General features: G+C 45.7%; 1 protein-coding gene across 1 annotated transcript in view; it reads left to right on the forward strand.

The window, feature by feature from the left end:
* DOCK2 (dedicator of cytokinesis 2) overlaps window positions 1–20,637 on the forward strand; it is a 473,410-nt gene that overhangs the window by 5,555 nt on the left and 447,218 nt on the right. Inside the window, exon 2 of the mRNA XM_042233648.1 lies at window positions 13,646–13,729. Coding sequence (XP_042089582.1) covers window positions 13,646–13,729 — 84 coding nt within the window. The remainder of the gene's footprint in view (window positions 1–13,645; window positions 13,730–20,637) is intronic.

Raw genomic sequence — 20,637 nt, forward strand, 5'->3', positions numbered from 1 at the left:
CCAGAGTGAAACGGACAGATGCCGAGTGGGCAATGGGTGCTGTGTCCCTGTAGCACACACTGTCACTACAGGGAACAGAATTATTCACTCAAAGGTGTTCAGTTAATAGGTGTGCAGTATGTATGTGTATGTGAGGAAAGTAGTGTGTTTTAAGTATCAAGGGAAATCAAACAAACCAAGGAAACATAAGCAGCAGTCCTCCAGAAGGAGCTGGACTGGGGTGCCCTGGAAAATTCTGCCTGCCTTCTTACGGCTTCCCAGCTGCTCTAAACCTATGAGCTCAGTTTTCCGTTGTCTCCTCACCTTCCTGATTTGGATATTCTGCGACTGCTAGATGGCGCCAGCCTGATGGCCCCAGCAGGCTGCCCACCTCAACCTAGCGTGTCTCTGCAGTCCTGGTACCTTCCGAATCTCCTCTCTGTGTTTATTTGTTCGGTCTTGAGAGAGAAGGTCTGATTGAATCGATTGACCTTTTTCAGAAAGGCCACCCCAAGTCAGAGGTCAATGCCAAGCTAAGAATGAACCCCACTCTGATCAGGATACTGCCTCTGCCTTTCCCAATATGCTCTGGCTATGGGACAGGGCTGGCAGGAGTTGTGAGTGGGGACAGATTCTTTGCATAGGAGGCGTGAGTCAAACATGGATTCCAAACACACCAGGGGAGAACTCCGCTACAGAGGGACCACTATTACTGCTCTGACTGCCAGAGTTAATAGTAAAAGAGGAGAGACAGAGACCATCATTTACTCATCAATTTGTTCACTCATTCACTCCTTCCTACCTAATTTATTTCTTAAATATTTATCGGGCATTTCCTATGGGCTAGATACGGAAATTACTAGAACTTGGCCAGTATGTTTCCTACCCTTTTGGAGTTTATAGTCTAGTGGGAAGACTAAAGGCATCTTGTGGGAAAATCAATAAGTATATCACTGTAAATTATGATATGTGCTATTCTGAAGAAAAGAGCCTGTGTCATGAATGAGAATATTGGAGGGAGGGAATCTTAAACTGGATGGTGTCAGAAGGCCCCTGAGGAGCAATGGGGGGAAAACATTGTAAAGGAAATGGCTTAGAGAGATCCTATTTTTGCTGTGGAAGCAAACTATACCTTTGGATTTGCCTCCAAAAGTTAGTCTGGCGCAATAAAAACACATGGATGGAAATCTGATTTCCTTCCTGCCACCAGTTCGTAGGTGCCTGATCCTCCTCCTTTCTGATGCTTCAGCAGTTTGGGAGTGTTGAAGAGTGCCTGCTGGGCTGACTGTTCGAGTCCATTTATGGAGATTGTCCTAATCCCTAGGTCTATGGGAACTGCATTTGTTAGTGGCCATCTTGCCCCCAACCATAATGTTTGTGTTTGAATGAGCCTTGACAGAATGTGTTTGCTAAGCTTTGCTTCCTTCTGAGTTCAGCATTCTTATATCACTGCTGAATATTGAGACAGGTGTGTAGTCACCGTAATATTCTGTTAGTTTCTGGGCCTTTGGACTTCTTTCTGGGTTTGTGTGTGTGTGTTTGTTTTTAGGTTTGTAGGCCTTTAATTTAATGGCCAGTTACACATGGGGGCTGCAGTCTGTGTTCTGTGGCGAATGTTCTGCAAATGGGGAATGCTAATGCTTATTGCCAGCCAACTCCAGAAGGTTGTGGAGGCACCACAAATGTTCCCTTTAACAGGCACTGTCTCCTTTCTTTCCACTTTCTTTAATTGATGTGAGTTAAAAAACAGCCAGGCTGAGTTTGTCAGCCTCTGAAGTCTCACTTGGTTTCTAGTTCTCTTGGAAAAAAGTCATCCATGTCTTGCTCCTCTTACCCAACTAGAACACTGTCAGCTTCGACATTGATTTAAAGAAGCTGTGCAGGTGGTGGGTGTGACTGACAGTGTCAGCACCTTTCCAGACCCCCTCCAGACATTGCCCCAGGGCACTCAGAATCCCCCTGATAAAACAGAACTGCTTGGGTCAAAGCCTAAACCAGGATGGTGCAGAGGACCTAGGTGGGCAATGTGACTTGCATAGGTGCCTCAGCATCCAGCACAGGGTGTGAACAGAGCCAGTGCTGAGCAGGCATCTGTCAGGATGGATTAAGTGCTAGCAATGTCAGGTTTCAGAGACCGTGACTGGTGTGCTAGGCTGCAGCAAGGTGCAAACCTGGCACCAACTAGACCTGGATGACTTGGCCGGGAAATGGGATTTTGCTGCTTGCCTGCCTGGTGGTGGCAGTAAGGGAGCTGTCTCAGGACAGTGTTCCAGGCAGAATAAACAGCCAAGGAAACCTCTCTGGTGTGTGGGAGGCCAGTGTGGATAGAGCAGAGTAAGCCAGGGGCAGAGTGCTCAGAAACGAGTGCTCTGAGCAGAGGTTGTATTGAGCAATGCCTGGCACGTGTTGTAAGACTTTGGCTTTTAGTCTGAATGGAAGGGGATAGGGCATTGAAGGATTTGAGAATTGCAGTATGTTTTGTCTTTTTTAAAATTTAATTTTTAATTGAAGTATAGTTGAATTACATGTTGTGTTAATTTCTGCTGTACAGCAAAGTGACTCAGTTACACACACACACACACACACACACACATTTGTCGTTCAGTCGCTAAGTTGCGTCTGACTCTTTGCGATCCCATGGACTGCAGCACGCTAGGCTTCCCTGTCCTTCACCATCTCCCAAAGCTTGCTCAAACTCATGTCCATTGAGTCCATTGCCATCCAACCATCTCATCCCCTATCATCCCCTTCTCCTCCTGCCTTCTTTTCAGCATCAGTCTTTCCCAGCATCAGGGTCTTTTGCAATAAGTTAGCTCTTAGCATCAGGTGGCCAAAGTATTGGAGCTTCTGCTTCAGCATCAGTCCTTCCAATAAATATGATTTATCACAGGATATTGAATATAGCTCCCCATGCTGTGCAGTCGGTCCTTGTTTATCCATTCTACGTGTAATAGTTTGTATCTACTAACCCCAAACTCCCAGCCTATCCCTGTCCCACCCCTCCCCCTTGGCAACCACTGTCTGTCTCATTTTAAAAGGATTATTGTAGACATTTTATGGCTAGTAGATAGAAAGGAATTCACTGTGGAGGCAGGGAGGCCAGCACAGCAGTTACTATAATAATCTAGGCAAGAGATGGTGGTGGGGGGCACCCAGGGGTATAGCAGGGGAGGAGATGAGATGTGCTTGGCTGGGTGTGTATTGTAGGTCGAGCAAATGGGATTTTCCTCATGGATTGAATGTAGGTATGAGAGAAAGGGAATAATCAGGGGTGACACTGTTGTTTTTGGTCTGAGCAGCTGGAAGAATGGAATTGCATACAGGACTTCCTTAGTTAATCCCCTGGTCTAAGTTGTCATCGATATTGCCATAAATAATAACATCGCCTCAACTTTTTCCAATCTGGCCTATTTGTGAAGCACAGTGGTATCATGTTGAACCCTCACAGCTATGCTGAGAGGTGAGTCCTTTTATCTTCATGTCAAAGATGAGGAAATTGAAGAGCAGAGAGCTTCAAACTCTTACTGAAATGCAGCCTCTTTCCAGCAGTTTTCTTACACCTCATCCCTGGAAGAAATTTCTTCTGGTGTCCTGAAATCATTTTTCATCTTGCCTTTTAGTTTTATGTGACTGCATTATCTCCCCCCCCCCCCCCCGGGTGGCTTATTGTTTGAGGGCTGAGCTCTGTTGGAGGTCAACCTCAATTCCCTCTGGTTCTTGATGGAACCAGATTCCATCTGGTACTAGCACAAACGTGGTGGGTCAGAGAGTCTCATCGATACTGTGACATGGGACCCTTGGGAAAATCCAGTGAAATCTATAAATCCTCTTCCTACAAAAACATGCACACGTCCACTTTTGCAGTACCGTCTCATTCAGGCCCGTTCATGGAAGCCAGCTATGGACCCTGGTAAAGTGCACTCAGTGACTAGACACAATAGACACAGCCAAGGCACTCTGCCCAAAGTGTGGATTCTTAGATCTGGGAGTGGTCAGGATTAAGGAAACTATTTTTATAGTCTATTCAGATCGCTTAAGTCCAGTAAATCCATGCTAAGTTATGGTCCTGGGCTGAGTGTGGGGGTGCAGAGCTGAAGATCAGTCTCTTCTCTCAGCAAGGTGATGAGCCAGTAGTAGTCTCTCCTTTTTGCCTGAGGCAGCAACAGACAATGTTACGAGTGCTAATGCCCCCGTCTCTCAGGTTGGAGATGGGTGCACCGCTTGCTTCAGGTCACTGGGGCTCCTGCCATCGCCCCGTCAGATTTCACTGTGGCCTCATGTAGAACTGTCTGGCTCCACCATAGAATATGAACACCATGTCAGCAGTACTGTGTTTCATGTTCTTCTCCAGCACAAAATGCCTAGCCCAGAATAGTTGTTGACTGGATGAATGGATGCGTCAGTAAGCGTATGAGAGGGCAGAAGGTGGGGGATGAAGAGGGAATAGAGGTTGAAGGTTTTACATTCTCTAGTAGCCTCATAAGGCTCAGATGAATTGTCCCCTCCTGCCCTTATCCCCAGCTCCTTTCCTGTCTGGAGGCTGAGTCGTCTGAGCGAGCTCACAACAACTGAGGCGTTCTTGAACTCTCCTCTAAATACCTGGATCCCTGCACCAAGCCCCACAGTTCTCACCTCAGGACTCACTTGAACTCTGGACCCGTCAAGCTGATTTCCCTTCTCTTTTCCTTGCCCTTGTGGCCTTCCCTCCCCACCTTCCTCCCCAGGGCTGTCACCCCAGTTCTCCCCCTTGCCCTCCCCCTGCCCTTTCCTCTCCCTCCAGTCTCACTTCCTTCATGGGGCCTCTCTTGATCTCTCTCTTCTGAGAGATCACAGCTGCCATGCTCCACAGCTTCAGTTCAGTTCAGTTCAGTCGTTCAGTCGTGTCCGACTCTTTAGACCCCATGGACTGCAGCACGCCAGGCCTCCCTGTCCATCACCAACTTCTGGAGCTTGCTGAAACTCATGTCTGTCGAGTTGGTGATGCCATCCAGTCATCTCATCCTCTGTTGTCCCCTTCTCCTGCCTTCAATCTTTCCCAGGATCAGGGTCTTTTCTAAGGAGTCAGTTCTTTGCATCAGGTGGCCAGAGTATTGGAGTTTCATCTTCAGCATCAGTCCTTCTAATGAATATTCAGGACTGATTCCCTTTAGGATGATAGCCTCTTATTTCTTGTGTGTTCATTTTATCTCTTGAACTAGATTTCCCAAAATCTCCAGGATAGCAGGCTTCACCCTCTGTCACCACCTCTCACCTTCTGCGGAGCCCAGCAGTGCACCACACTCCCGCATTGGAGCTTGGGGACTGAGAAATCAGCCCTTGGTTTCATCATAAAGCCTCTCTTCCAAGTCTAGTATGTGAGTGTGTGAACACAGAACAGTGTGAGACAATGTGTGCATGGGTGTGTGCATATACCTATACTGGGGACACTGGGAAAAAGAGAGTGAATCCCAGCATGATGTTTTTGCAGGACTCATCAACCTTGACACTATTGGTATTTGGGGCCAGATCATTCTTGATATGGGGCTGTCTTGTACACTGTGGGATATTTAGCAGTGTCCCTGACCTCCACCAGCTAGATGCTAGGAGCTCCCCCACTCCCCATCCCTGCCTCCCCCACCCCCAGGATTGTGACAACCAAGCATGTGTCCAGCGTTGTCAAGTGTTCCCTTCCCCACATTTGTCCCCAGTTGAGAGTCACTGCTTAGAGAACTCCTGGGAATTCATATACTTTCGTCTTGTTGGCTGGGTACGTCACCTTGGCTCACCAGTGGCAACCTGTAAGGTTTTAGGAGGACCCAGTAGGGGTCCCAAAGCACCTGACAGAAGTGGGTGCCAAATACACATCCTTTAGCCAGAGGCAGTGCAATGTAGTGGCTGAGGCTGTGTATTCTGAAGACAGCCCACCTCGGGTGAGATCCTCCTTTCCATCTGGGTCACCCCGGGCTGTTCACTTCATCTTACACTACCTGAGTGTCCTCATGTGTAAAACAGAGATGCTAATCATTGTACCCACCACGAGAATTGTGAGAGGATTAAATGGGTGACTGTGGGTCAAGTCATCGGAGAAGTCTGATAACTAGAAGTGTTCACAGAGGTTGTGATTCTTGTCCCTCCTGATCGGAGGAAGACATCTTCTCCTTGATTGCCTCTAGCTGTGATTCTTCTGCCTCATCCACTGCCAGCTTGCACCAGGTTTGAGCTCTGGCCTTGCTGCTGGAAGCTTCTGCTGGGTCATTGCACTCACCCTCCTGATGCAACGTCAGCTTGTTGCCTTGGTATTGAGGCTACCAACACCTTGCCCAGAGACTCCAGCCAAACTACCTGTATATTTTAATAAAAGTGTGTGTTTCTTTTGAATCCAAAGTGGACCTGCTGGCTGGTTCTATTTCTTCTGGAATGGAGACCCTCCAAAGCCCAGATCAGAGACTAGAGAAATGAGCTTCAGGCAATTACATTCTTTTTCGCCAATACTGTTTGTGTTCCCTTACACGGCTGCTTGTACAAACTCTATTGACAATTGGTGTTTGCTGAAGCTTTTGTTTTCAAACCTGTCTGCAAGTGGCAGGGTCCTGATGAGGTACAAATCCATCCTGAAGGGTCACAGGGCACTCAATGGCTGCCATCAAAATTGGCAATCCAGCTGGCTCAGCAACTCATTAAATAATGTCAAGAAATGCAAGAAAAAACTTGGGAGACGAGACATACCTGCCATGCATGGGTGTAATCCTTCAGTTCAACAAGTATTTATTAAAGTTCAGTAAATATTGATTGAACTTCAACTGTGAGTCAGATGCTGTTCTCAGCACTGGGAATTCACTGGGCACCAGGCAGGCTCAGTCTCCACCCTGGCTGAGGTTGAAGAAGACAGGAAATTAACAAGTCTAGTATGTGTGTATATATATACATATATATATGTGTATATATATACACACACATATGTATGTTTATCTATGTTTATAGATATACACATATAGACATATATACTCACACACACACAATAACTGTGATATCAGCACTGGGCTAGTCAGGAAAGGAAAGACTTCAGATTCCAGTCTGGGTTTGACTCTCTTTTCTAGTTGTGTGGCCATGGGCAAGTTCCTTAATCTTTTTTTTCAGTTTCTCGCATGTTACATGGAGGGTAATACATTGAAGGGTTACAGTGAAGATTACATGAGCTAATACAAGTAATACATAAGTAATTTTGTCTGTCTTATTTGTCACTGTAACCCACATAGCCAGAGCAGTCTCTGGCATGCAGTAGGTATTGAGAGTGAATGTTTGTTGAAAAATACCATGTACTTGGTATGTAACATGTGCTCAGTAAGTATTCACCATTGTGAGGGGAGGTGAATAAGCTGTATATGAAGTAGGAACAGTCCAGATTTCTGGGCAGTTCTGTTTAACTTACTTGTTGGGCTTCCTTGGTGACTCAGTGCTAAAGAATTCGCCTGCCAGTGCAGGAGACACAGGTTCGATCCCTGGGTCGGGAAACTCCCCTGAAGAAGGAACTGGCAACTCATTCCAGTATTCTCGCCTGGAAAATCCCATGGACATAGGAGCCTGGTGGGCTACAGTCGATGGGGTTGCGAAAGAGTCGGACAGGATCTAGCGACTAAACAACAGGAACTTACTAGTTAGAGACGAAAGAATAAGTTGTTTACTCTCTCTCTACTTCAGCTTCCTCATCTATAAATCCAAGTGAAATCTTGTACTTATCTCCTAACACTGTAGGAAGCACAGAGACCCCTCTCTATTCATTTATGTGAGCTGCATGCTGTAACAGTGTATGCTTACTTTTTCCTTAATCTCTTGATTTAGGCTCCTGATGAGCAGCCTATTTCAATACATCTAAGTTAAATCTGTAGCTAATCAGTGGATTTGATTTCCAGGGTTGTTGGAAGTCCCACCTGTCTTAAAGTAGCTGCTCCCCCTGGCTTGACAATCTAGGATTTCCAGCATGAATAGCCTCATTGGGTTCGATGACCTTAGATGGCCCTAGTGCTTGAAATACGCCTTTGATCCTCAGCCATAAGTAGTTTGGTCTGGTTAGGCTTGTCAGTAACCAGCTGCTGCCTTAGCTGCTGATGTAGTATTTTAATACAGGGAAAGGTCAAATCCTTTGTTGGGTTGTACCAATATTCTCCTAGGCACGGAAACTTCATAAAAAAGGGGAAGCTGAGATAGGTGTCAATGGAAATCTTCCCACCACTTGTTTATCTTTCGTGGATGGACATGGCCAGAGTGGGGAAGGCTATGATTTCAGTGATTTTTACTTATTTATTCCTGTAGGTTCCTCCAGTTTTTCTGCCTTTTCCATCACTCACTCAAAACTTGAGAGTGGTTAGACCTGCAAGGAGTGGTGAGATGACCTGTTCTGACACTGGTCAGAAACACCTCAAGTGAGATTCATAGATAAGCAATAAAACTTTAGCAACAGGTGGCATTCTGGTTCAAAGTTTCCTGTTAGTCATTTAGAAAAGTTAACAGAATTGGGTATTGGTATGCAAAGCCACTTCCTTTGTCGACAAGTAATGTCTTCTTTTCCCCAAATGGAGCCTTGAGAACAGAGGTCCTCGTGCAAAGGCAGAAATACATTTATAAATTAAATGGCAATGTCAGTTACTTTCATTTTCTTATAATGTGAGTCTTTGGAATGAATACAGACCTTCACGTTGGATATCAGGTTTCAAGATCTCTCCAAGATATCTTCTTAAGCCTCTCACCTGGCAGAGGTGGGCAGAGTTGGAGGAAGAGGGTCCTAAGGAAAGATGGGAAGCCTACAGGCTGGGAACAAAATAAGAGTCTTGCTCTGAACTTCAGATATCCGATGGACAGGCCTAATTTGCTAGTGCTCCAGAGGTGAACACATTGTGGATGGCTTTCCTCTGTTAGAAACCTCAGGTACCTCTGTGGCCCTGCCCAGCTCCATGTCAGGTGTGTCGTCAGCCAGACCTCTGGAGCTGGAGGGTTCAGGAAGTGGGGAATCTGCAGAGTTAGGGCATCAACAAGCTGTAGTGTCCAAATGCCAGCAGCCTGTTTGGGGGCAGGGCTTGAAGTCAGGCCAAGTGTGGACGGAAATGGAGAAACAGGGCATCTGTATGCAGGAGAAGAGAACTCTTGAGTCCCCTGAGAGTCCTCTCAGGTTTCATTTTGGGCAAAGGGTTTATTTTATTTGATTCCTTTTTATAATTTATCTCTCTTTAACAATATTCTCCATTTGGGGAGACATTATTTTTCTGGTTTCCTTTAGTTCCTTGTCCATAGTTTTCTTTAGCTACTTGAGCATATTTAAAATAATTGAGTGAAAGTCTTTGTCTTCTAAGTCCATTGTCTATCCTTCTTCGGGACAGTTTTTATTTCCTTTTTTTCTCTGTGATGGACTATACTTTCTTGTTTCTTACAATCCTCAAAATTTTGTGTTGAAAACGGGATATCTTGAATATTATGATGTGCTAGCTTGGACATCAGAGTCTCCCTCCTTGCCAGGGCTTGTTGTCACTCCTTCATACACATTGTACCAGTTGGTTTGATTAGTGATTTTTCTAAAGCATTTTATTAAGACCATGTGGTTTGTTGCGTATGGTCTCGGACGTCTCTAAATGCCTGGAATTGAGAGAAAACAATCTAGTCTTTGCAGCTGTGTGTGGGTGTTTGGACATACCTTCAACGCTTAGCTAGCCCATTTACAACTTTGCCTTTAGCCTGCATTTCCTTCCTGCATGGAGCTTGACAGTCAACCAGAGCTGAGATGTGGGCTTTCTCCACCCTTTCTCAACATGTGTCCAACTCTACGTGGTCTTCTAGATCCCTAGTGATATGTTGTACTCTTCAAAGCTCTTATTCTCCAAAGCATTTCAATTCTAAGCCTTTCCTCCCAGGCTTAGAGGTAGGATTATCGTTTGCCCCAACTTACATTCTTTGCCCTGTACAGCAGCAGGTAGTTCTTTTGACTTAATGTTTTTGATTAATGCCCTTTGCATGGCTGCATCTCCACCTTCAGTTCAGTCACTCAGTCGTGTCCGACTCTTTGCGACTCCATGCATTGCAGCACACCAGGCCTCCCTGTCCATCACCGACTCCCAGAGTTCACTCAAACTCACATCCATCGAGTCGGTGATGCCATCCAGCCATCTCATCCTCTGTCGTCCCCTTCTCCTCTTGCCCCCAATCCCTCCCAGCATCAGGGTCTTTTCCAATGAGCCAACTCTTTACATGAGGTGGCCAAAGTATTGAAATTTCAGCTTTAGCATCAGTCCTTCCAATGAACACTCAGGACTGATCTTTAGAAACCCAGGAATGATCTCCTTTAGAATGGACTGGTTGGATCTCCTTGCAGTCTGAGGGACTCTCAAGAGTCTTCTCCAACACCACAGTTCAAAAGCATCAATTCTTCGGCGCTCAGCCTTCTTCACAGTCCAACTCTCACATCCATACGTAGACCACTGGAAAAACCATAGCCTTGACTAGATGGACCTTTGTTGACAAAGTAATGTCTCTGCTTTTGAATATGCTGTCTAGTTTGGTCATAACTTTCCTTCCAAGGAGTAAGCGTCTTTTAATTTAATCTGCACCAGATTTAATTTAATCTTTAATCACCATCTGCAGTGATTTTGGAGCCCCCCAAAATAAAGTCTGACACTGTTTCCAGTGTTTCCCCATCTATTTGCCATGAAGTGAGGGGACCAGATGCCATGATCTTAGTTTTCTGAATGTTGAGCTTTAAGCCAACTTTTTCACTCTCCTCTTTCACTTTCATCAAGAGGCTTTTTAGTTCCTCTTCACTTTCTGCCATAAGGGTGGTGTCATCTGAATCTCCGCCTTAGGAGAGTCCCAAATCAGGGAAATAAAGACAAACACAAGGCTTTAGTCCTTCAGGAAGCCTACAGACAGATCAAAACAAACAATTGCAATTTCTTGGGACAAGGTCTGCTCTGCTCCCTCCAGCCTTGGGAATCCACACCACGAACATGGAATACCATCTTCAAGACTGCCACAACAAAAGATGGGGAAAAGAGAATGGGATAAGGATAAGGTAAAATGCTGCAAGACATTACCAGGTTTCAGTTTCCTTTTTCTTGAGTAAGCGTTTGCTTGGTTGCTGTAAATTCCTGACTGTTTTTCAGGGTTCTGATAAAGTTGGTTCTGACCATTTTTGCCAGATTTTTCATTGCAAGCACCTGTTCTTGCAGTTCCCTACTTCACCATTTTTTGCTGATTTGGCTCTAAGAAGTCGTTTTTGAACGCAATTTGTTGACAGGTAAGGAGAGACTGAGGACCAAAGGGAGAGGGAATGAATTGAGTCAATGGTAAGGCTGCCGAGAGGACTCAGGATTCTCCTCATTCCGTTCAGTCTGTCTTCTGTTTTGTCACATGGCTCAACAGCATTGTCTCTCCTTGGTCCAGAGACCTCTGGGATTAGAAAGACAAAGCAAGGGTCTGCTCTTGGGCTTCCTCACATCCCCCCTGCCTCTCTCTATCCACTCTCTACATGGAAGCCAGAGTGATCACTCCCTTTCAGCCTTCCATCCTCTGATGTCTGTGTACAATGGGGTATTATTCAGCAGCAAAAATGAGTGAAGTAATGATAGTTGCTATAACATGGATGAACCTTTAAAACCTTGTGCTAAGCAGAAGAAGCCAGTTGCAAAAGACCATATATTGTATGAAATGTCTAGAATGGACAAATCTTCAGAGACAGAAAGTAGATGAGTGGCTGCTTGTGGCTGGGGGAACTTTTTGAGGTGTTGAGAATGTTCTAAAATTAATCTTAGTGATAGTTTCACAACTTGTGAGTAAATCTTTGAGTTATGTACTCTAAGTGGACAAACTGTCTCTGAATAAATCTGTTACCAAATAGCTAAGTACAACCTGTTGAGTTTCCTGTTGTCTTGGAATAAAGCCTAAGCTCATCCGGAAGTCCTGCGTGGCCTGATTCTCGCCTCTCCAGCCTGCCTGCGTCACCCCCTCCTCTCTTAGCCCACTCCACACATGGCAGTTTCCCTTATGCTCTCTGTGCCAACTGTCTTCCTCACTCAGGGCCTTTGAACACACTGCTTCCTCTTCCTGAAATGCCCTTCCACTCGTTGTCCCCATTGCTGACTTGTTTGACTCCTCCATCTATAATCAGCTCAGGGAGTAACCTCACTAACTACCCCAGGAAAAGTTGATGCCCCCCCCACGCCCCCGTTGTTCTCTCTTGTGCATGTGTGTGCTCAGACGTGTCCAGCTCTTTGCGACCCATGGTTCCATGGACTGTAGCCCGCCAGGCTCCTCTGCCCCTGGAATTTTCTAGACAAGAATACTGGAATGGGTTGCATTTCTTCTCCAGGGGTCTTCCCAACCCAGGGATCAAAACTGGGATTCTTGCATCTCCTGCTTTGGCAGGTGGATTCCTTACCGACTGTATCACCTGGAAAGTCACCTACCAGGTGGCCATATTTGTCTCTTCCATCGCATGTGTCATGTTCTATAACCTTATATTTATTTGTGTTTTCACCGAAAGAGCAAGATCATACTGGCATACTGTAGACACTTACCAAATGCCTGCTGCCTAAATGAATGAGGACAACCTTGTAGGTTCAAATCATCCATCCTCCTGAGGGTCTTTCCTTAAACCAAACCACATGTATGTTGATTCATGTGTCAAATCAAACATCTCTGTTCTCTTCCTGAAGACCTCCCAAGTTGGGTATTCCTTGAACAAGCTTCATCTCTAGGTTAAGGTTATGGCCTGGTCCTCCCTTAAGTTACGCTGAGCAAGGGCTAGACACTGTAATGATAAAGTGTAATATCACATTCCAGGGGATTAGCAGAGGCCTCTGATAGCGCAGAGGGGACTCTGGGTGTTTTCATAGCCAACTGCTGCTCCCCAGAAACTGGCAGTGTAAATGGGAAATCAGAGTACACTCTTGAATGTTAGGTACTCGCAAGAGTCCTACCAGCTATTAGGAGATGGGGATGGGTGGTTAGCGTGGCCTGGAGAAGTCAAGGAGGGCCTCATAGATAAAACAGGACTTGCCTGAAAGATTTGCTTTGGGAAAGGCCAGGAAACAGGCGTTTTACGATAGAAGAACACAGGTTGGCTAGAGCTGGGTAGGAGAAAGATACGGCTTTCTTAGACAGTGAAGACTGGGTGCTCTTTGAGTGGAGGAAAGACTGGTATTTTAGGCTGCTGTCACCAGGGGTGGAGTAACTGGGGAGCAGCGAGTAGCCCATGATAGCAGCTGAGAATAGAGATGTCAGACACTGATTTTCCTGTCACTTAACCTAATGACTTTGGCCAAATTGTTTAACCTCTCAGTACCTGCATTTCCTCGTGTGCGAAACGGGATCGCAGTTTACCCCTCACAGGATTGCTGTGGGAATGGAACGCGGGGATGGCAGAGCACGGGACCGTGGAAAGTCGAGCACGGAGATGACATGAACACCCTTCCTGTCACCAGGCTGGGGTGCAGAGCCTGGCTAGGGAGCGGCGGTGCTTGACTAATGAGCAGAGGCCTTTGGGAGCCAGACTGGGCCTGCACTGACTCGTGTGGCAAGAGGTGGTTTGTACGCTGGTTTTGTTCAGCCCATGAGGGCTTCATGGGCATCAGATAAAGTCAAGAAAGGAAGGCGCAGAGATTCTTGGTATCCAGAGGTCTCACCATGCCTCTCTTTCATTTCACAGCCATATACAACTTCCAAGGGAGCGGGCCCCCCCAACTCTCCCTGCAGATTGGCGATGTGGTACGAATACAGGAGACCTGTGGAGGTAAGTCACTGGCCCAGGTGATCCTGGGACGCCAGGAGCCTGGGCTAAAGGTGTTGGGATACCCCCAGGACATACCCAGCCGCTCTGGCCTTCTCTTGGAACTTGCAACTCTGCGTGGTCTGTTTAAATATATCTTGCTGATATTAGTCATTCAGATTTACTAAAGACAGTGTTTTGTTATTGTAGGAATATATACTGAGAAGCCAAGTCCTGACTATGTGGTTTGACATTTGTTGTGCTTTTTGCTGCGCCATGGAGCTGTTGGGAGACTGTGACACCTTCCGGATACACTTCTTTATTAGTTTTAACACCGTTATAAAGAAATCAGCATTTAACACCATTATAAAGAAATCAGCATTATTAGGGTCTTGAAAGGTCTGGAAAATTATAACCCTGATTCAGGAGGACTACGGTGCCCAGCTGCGGGGTTTGGGTCAGGGAGCAGTGTTCCCTCCCTTCTTCTGCCTGGGAGCCCTGTCTTGGCTAAGGTAGCATCTCTTTCTTCCCGCAGAGGTGCCGTCTCTTGTGAAGCCAAGTGTCTACTGGGGTGGTGGTATTGGTGGTAGTGCATACTTTTTAAACTTTGCACTAAGGCAATGGCCTTGGACTCATGAGGCAGACCATTAGAAATCAATGTATCAACTGTGTCACTGATAAGTTTGACAGAGGGACCATGGCATGGGTGTAAGAGTTGAATGAACTTACGAATATGATGGCTATATTCAGGCAGGCTCTCCTGATCCTCACTGCCCAACTGGACCATGGTGGATCTCCCCAGACCGCCCCACCACCACCACCACGTGGGCCTGCCTATAATCCTGCTGTGTGGAGGGTGTACCGTGTGTCCTTCTTGTGTCCAGGCAGAGCAAAGAAAAGGAAGGGCAGAGTGGGCTCTGTCCCTGTTTCCCAGCTAATCCCTTAGGTTAGGCTGTCCCATGCCGGGGTGGGGCTGAAGGGTGGGCACCAAGCAGGTGTGCTCCTGTTAACGAGGCCCGCTCAAGTGGAAACAGAGAGTCAGAGGAAAGGAGGCTGCCTACAGAACTAGCCAGCTGAGGGTTCTCACCTCATAGGTGGAACTATACTATTCCCATTACATGTTAGGGTAGTTACTCCTCATAGCAACCCATAGGACGGGTAGCATCCTCAGCCCAAGATTAGCTGTATGCGATTAACAAGGCAGCTCTGCATGTTTGTGTAGGGGTGCAGTACTCTTGCACACGTGCGTGTGCACACACACACACACAAGCAAACCAAAATAAGCAAACAAACAGAAAACTTTTTTTGGAGGGAGAAAGAATTTGAAATCTCAGAGCAACTTCACAGGAGTCATTGTGGGGGAAATGAGAACTCTGCTCACCTTCCTAACATTTACTCTTTGGTACTGTTGTTATTTTAGATACTATGAACTTTTCAGTGCTCAGGCCTCTAAAGTTCCCAGTCTGATCCTATTTTACCTGGAGATTGGGTGGGACTGGGGAGACGGGTCGGAGAAGGCAATGGCACCCCACTCCAGTACTCTTGCCTGGAAAATCCCATGGAAGGAAGAGCCTGGTGGGCTGCAGTCCGTGGGTTCGCTAAGAGTTGGACGCGACTGAGTGACTTCACTTTCACTTTTCACTCTCATGCATTGGAGAAGGAAATGGCAACCCACTCCAGTGTTCTTGCCTGGAGAATCCCAGGGATGGCGGAGCCTGGTGGGCTGCTGTCTATGGGGTCACACAGAGTCAGACACGACTGAAGCGACTTAGCAGCAGGGGGAGATGGGTGGAGATCTGATTACAAACACCCTTCCCCTTTCCCACAGTGCAACCCTATGTTTTACACATGCAGCTCTTCTTAGTGGCAGATGAGTGACTTCTAAGTTAATCTGCCAAGGGCAAGGAGTGGATATAAAGGCAGCAGGCAGAATGACTCCTCTCAGTGTCTGCTCAGTTTAGTTCAGTTCAGTCGCTCAGTCGTGTCCGACTCTTTGCGACCCCACGAATCGAAGCACGCCAGGCCTCCCTGTTCATCACCATCTCCCGGAGTTCACTCAGACTCATGTCCATCGAGTCCGTGATGCCATCCAGCCATCTCATCCTCAGTCGTCCCCTTCTCCTACTGCCCCCAATCCCTCGCAGCATCAGAGTCTTTTCCAGTGAGTCAACTCTTCGTGTGAGGTGGCCAAAGTACTGGAGTTTCAGCTTCAGCATCATTCCCTCCAAAGAAATCCCAGGGTTGATCTCCTTCAGAATGGACTGGTTGGATCTCCTTGCAGTCCAAGGGACTCTCAAGAGTCTTCTCCAACACCACAGTTCAAAAGCATCAATTCTTCAGCACTCAGCCGTCTTCACAGTCCAACTCTCACATCCATACATGACCACAGGAAAAACCATAGCCTTGACTAGATGGACCTTAGTTGGCAAAGTAATGTCCCTGCTTTTGAATATGCTATCTAGGTTGGTCATAACTTTCCTTCCAAGGAGTGTCTTTTAATTTCATGGCTGCAGTCACCATCTGCAGTGATTTTGGAGCCCCCAAAAATAAAGTCTGACACGGTTTTCCGCTGTTTCCCTGTCTATTTCCCATTAAGTGATGGGACCGGATGCCATGATCTTCCTTTTCTGAATGTTGAGCTTTAAGCCAACTTTTTCACTCTCCTCTTTCACTTTCATCAAGAGGCTTTTTAGTTCCTCTTCACTTTCTGCCATAAGGGTGGTGTCATCTGCATATCTGAGGTTATTGATACTTCTCCCGGCAATCCTGATTCTAGCTTGTGCTTCTTCCAGCCCAGTGTTTCTCATGATGTACTCTGCATATAAGTTAAATAAGCAGGGTGACAATATACAGCCTTGACGTACTCCTTTTTCTATTTGGAACCAGTCTGTTGTTCCATGTCCAGTTCTAACTGTTGCTTCCTGACCTGCATACAGATTTCTCAAGAGGCAGGTTAGGTGGTCTGGTATTCCCATCTGTTTCAGAATTTTCCACAGTTTATTGTGATCCCCACAGTCAAAGGCTTTGGCATAGTCAGTAAAGCAGAAATAGATGTTTTTCTGGAACTCTTGCTTTTCCATGATCCAGCGGATGTTGGCAATTTGATCTCTGGTTCCTCTGCCTTTTCTAAAACCACCTTGAACATCTGGAAGTTCACGGTTCACATATTGCTGAAACCTGGCTTGGAGAATTTTGAGCATTACTTTACTAGCATGTGAGATGAGTGCAGTTGTGCGGTAGTTTGAGCATTCTTTGGCATTGCCTTTCTTTGGGATTGAAGTGAAAACTGACCTTTTCCAGTCCTATGGCCACTGCTGAGTTTTCCAAATTTGCTGGCATATTGAGTGTAGCACTTTCACAGCATCATCTTTTAGGATTTGAAATAGCTCAACTGGGATTCCATCACTTCCACTAGCTTTGTTCGTAGTGATGCTTTTGTGCTACTGAGTGCTAATCCTGAGAAACAGGCAGAGACTGCAGGTGAGGGAGCAAGGCTCGGGCAAGAGAAATGACTCACCCAGCGTCACACCCTGAGCCAGGGGCTGTTCTCTCCACTCCTGTCAAGACGAGCTCCCTCTCCTCTACCCCCTGCCTTCCAAGAAGTGAAAAAGCCTCAGAATGTTTTCTGCATCCTACATTTTGACATTTAGATGAGTGTGTTTCTCTTGTTTTCATGTAGTTTTCCTGGAGAAAGTGCTTCAGGGCAGTAAACTGACCATACAGTTTGCACGTAATCGGAGCCTTTCTTTACTTTTGCCTGGCCTGGAGCTTGATGGTCAAAAAGGCTGCACTTTCTAACTCAAGCCACCTTTGTTTTGGGGATTAATCTCCTTGCTCCTAAACTTCTGAGTTTTGGTTTCTCATTAAAAATTTTGATTGATCAGTCTTATTTTAATGTCTCTTTGTAATAAGCAGCCACAGTAATTTTCTGGAAAGATCTGGGCATGTTAATTTAGCAAGTGACTGCCAGTTCATGAACACTTTGAAAATGCAGTATTTGGAAGTCTGTTAGATTGATTCCAGATGTCTGAGGAATTGGTATGAAAATGATTAGTATTTATCATGCGTGCCCTGATACCCATAAGGAGTTTTCAAACTGGAATTTATAGGATCCCAAGAGTCCCTGAGGGCCTTAGATGGCTAAGGGCTTGGAGATCAGGCCTGGCCTTGTCTTTTTTGCAGGTGGGGAGTTCTGCTTTTGATTCCAATTGAAAACTCTTCCTCTAAGCAGATATATATATATATATATATATAAAGTGAAAACCACAGTGTTAGTCAAAAATTAGTCAAAATGACTCAGTAGAAAAGATATGGGTGTGCCCATGTAACCTGCTTATAAAAACCTTACTCAAAAAATAAAATCCAGCCAATTGAGAGAGGAATCAAAATGTTAAAATATAGGAATTGAAAAGCTGCAATAGGAGGAAATACTGGCAAGCATTGAGTCCAAGTGAGTTGATTAATCAAAATTAGTATTAAAATATACACTATTTATGACTACCAAAAAGAATGTCATTGTTAGAAAACTGTAAAATGTAACTGTCCCCCCAACAATAACAACAACAACAAAACACTAATAAAATTGAGACGTTTAGAGAGGAATGGAGTAGAATAGATATAATCTTGAAGAGTCAAAGCGTATTTCTTGAGATATCACAATGATTCATTCTAGGTGATAGAAATGTGAATATTTTTATTTTGTATTTTTTCAGTAATTTTTAAATCTCCCTTCTCCTCCAAAAAAAAGAAAAGATGTAGAAAAAGCATGGACTTAATTTTTTTTTTTAATTGAAGTACAGTTGCTTTACAGTGTTGTATTCATTTCTGCTGTGTAACAAAGTGAGTCAGCCATATGTATACAGATGTCCCTTCGCTCCCGAACCTGCCTCCCACCCCGCTTCGGTCCCACTCTTCTCGGTCGTCACAGAGCACTGGGCTGAGCCCCTGTGCTGTGCAGCAGCTTCCCACTCGCTGTCGGTTTCACACACGGTAGTGTATACATGTCAGTGCCGCTCTTCCAGTTCACCCCACCCTCTCCTTCCTCGCTCTGTGTCTAGAAGAGCGGTACAGATGAGCCTACTTGCAGGGCGGGCACAGAGATGCAAACGTAGAGAAAGCATGGACTTTCGAATCAAAAAGTTATTCTCTGCTCCATTTATCTGCTAGCTGAGGGATCTTAGGGAGGTAGACCTCAGTTTTCTCACCTGCAAAATGGAGTATCATCACCTTGCTCCTGGATTTGCTATGAGGATAAAATAAGAGAAGCAGAGAAGCTGTCTAGCACCATCCTTGGCTTCCAGGTGCTTTGTGTTGGATTCCATCTCTCCCCCCAACCCTCATTATACAGAATTAAACTGAGATTGGCAGGTGTATATGTTATCTTAGGAATTTGGCTCCAGGAACCCAGAAGCTGGCCCTCTGATGTCCTGGAATGGGTGACGCTAGCCCTTTTTTGCCTGTGTACTGAACTTATGCAGTCAGATGAATGGAGAAAACAAAATCTGAGCTGAAACCTTAGGCATGAAAGAATTTCCTTTCACTAGAACACTAACATTTTTAGTATTTCCTTTTAGATAATTTTTTTGTGTGATTAAAAACTCAAACATTTCAGAAGGGAAAACTCAAACATTTCATTGCTGAGCCTTAGACATCCTAATGCTTATTTCTTTGTCCACATTACATCTTTCAGGCTGCCTTTTCTACCCAGAGGCAGCATAAACATTCTACATCCTGCTTTCAGATGTGGAAAACACATGTAAGTGTTTACTGAGCAGTCAGAACTCCTCATGGGGGAATAAACGTAAAAACGGAGTGTTATTTTTCTCCCATCACTTCCTTCAGTTATATTTGGTTGACATCTTCTTTGATATTTAACAACATCTCAGAAGACTCCAATACCATGTCCAGTTTAATTTTGTTCTCCTCCTTCCCTTTCCCCAGCTTGAACAAGGCTGAGGGTAGAAGGGATTTGGGGTGTTCTCGTTCCGATTTTTTGTCTGCTTGAACAAACAAACCCAAAGGCCAGCCAGTCCCCTGCATGAATAACCATGTAGCTGGAGAACAAGAAGCCAGATGCCCCCATTGTCTCTGACTGAATCTTCTGGATGGCACCCCTATGCTTGGATTTGGTTTTGGGGTAAGAGCCATACCATGCACCCGGAAGGCAACAACAGGCACCTCTGAGAAACACCCCCTACCTCCTGATTGCTTACACTGTGGTGGGGGGATGATCTTTGGGGTTAGCCCAGCTTACTGAGACTCTTGTTTTTAAAAATATTTTGTTAGTTAATATTAAATTAATTAACTTAATTAGTTTTTGGCGTTTCGGGTGTTCGTTGCAGCCCAAGGGGTCTTCGTTGCGGTGCGCAGCTCAGTAGTTGCGGTGTATGGGCTTAGTCGCCCCAGAGCATGCGGGATCCCAGCTACTCGGACAGGGGTCAGACCCTCAGACTCTGTACTGGGAGGTGGCCTCTCAACCACTGGGCCACCTGGACTGTCTTCATAAGCCCTTCAGAGGGAATGTCTTCTTCACGCTCAGCTATTTGCCTCCTGACTCTTCTTTTCCAGAACACCAGGGAAGGTTCCCTTTCATTTCCTGATACTCACACTTGCCCAGGCCACGGAGCTCAGTCTTAGTGGTGAAGGTAATGGGGTTTCTAGACAGGGTTTCCAAGGAACTTTTGAATTTCACTCACCAGTAAAATGGAACAAGGGGGATGGATGAGGAGAAGTTGACGTAGCTTAACCTCCTTAAGGTAAGACCTGGCTCTTTCTGTCAGTGTCTTCTAAAAGACGGGACCACGCTGTACATGCCATTCTAAGACTTGCTCTTCTCACTTAAAAATATTTCTTTCTAAGCTGGCACATGTGTCAGCGTGGCCTTGGTTCAGCTGCAAAGACCTCTGCATGAAGGGTTTGGAATCTCCCACTTG

Source organism: Ovis aries, chromosome 16 (assembly GCF_016772045.2).
Source record: "Ovis aries strain OAR_USU_Benz2616 breed Rambouillet chromosome 16, ARS-UI_Ramb_v3.0, whole genome shotgun sequence".
Lineage (NCBI taxonomy): Eukaryota > Metazoa > Chordata > Mammalia > Artiodactyla > Bovidae > Ovis > Ovis aries.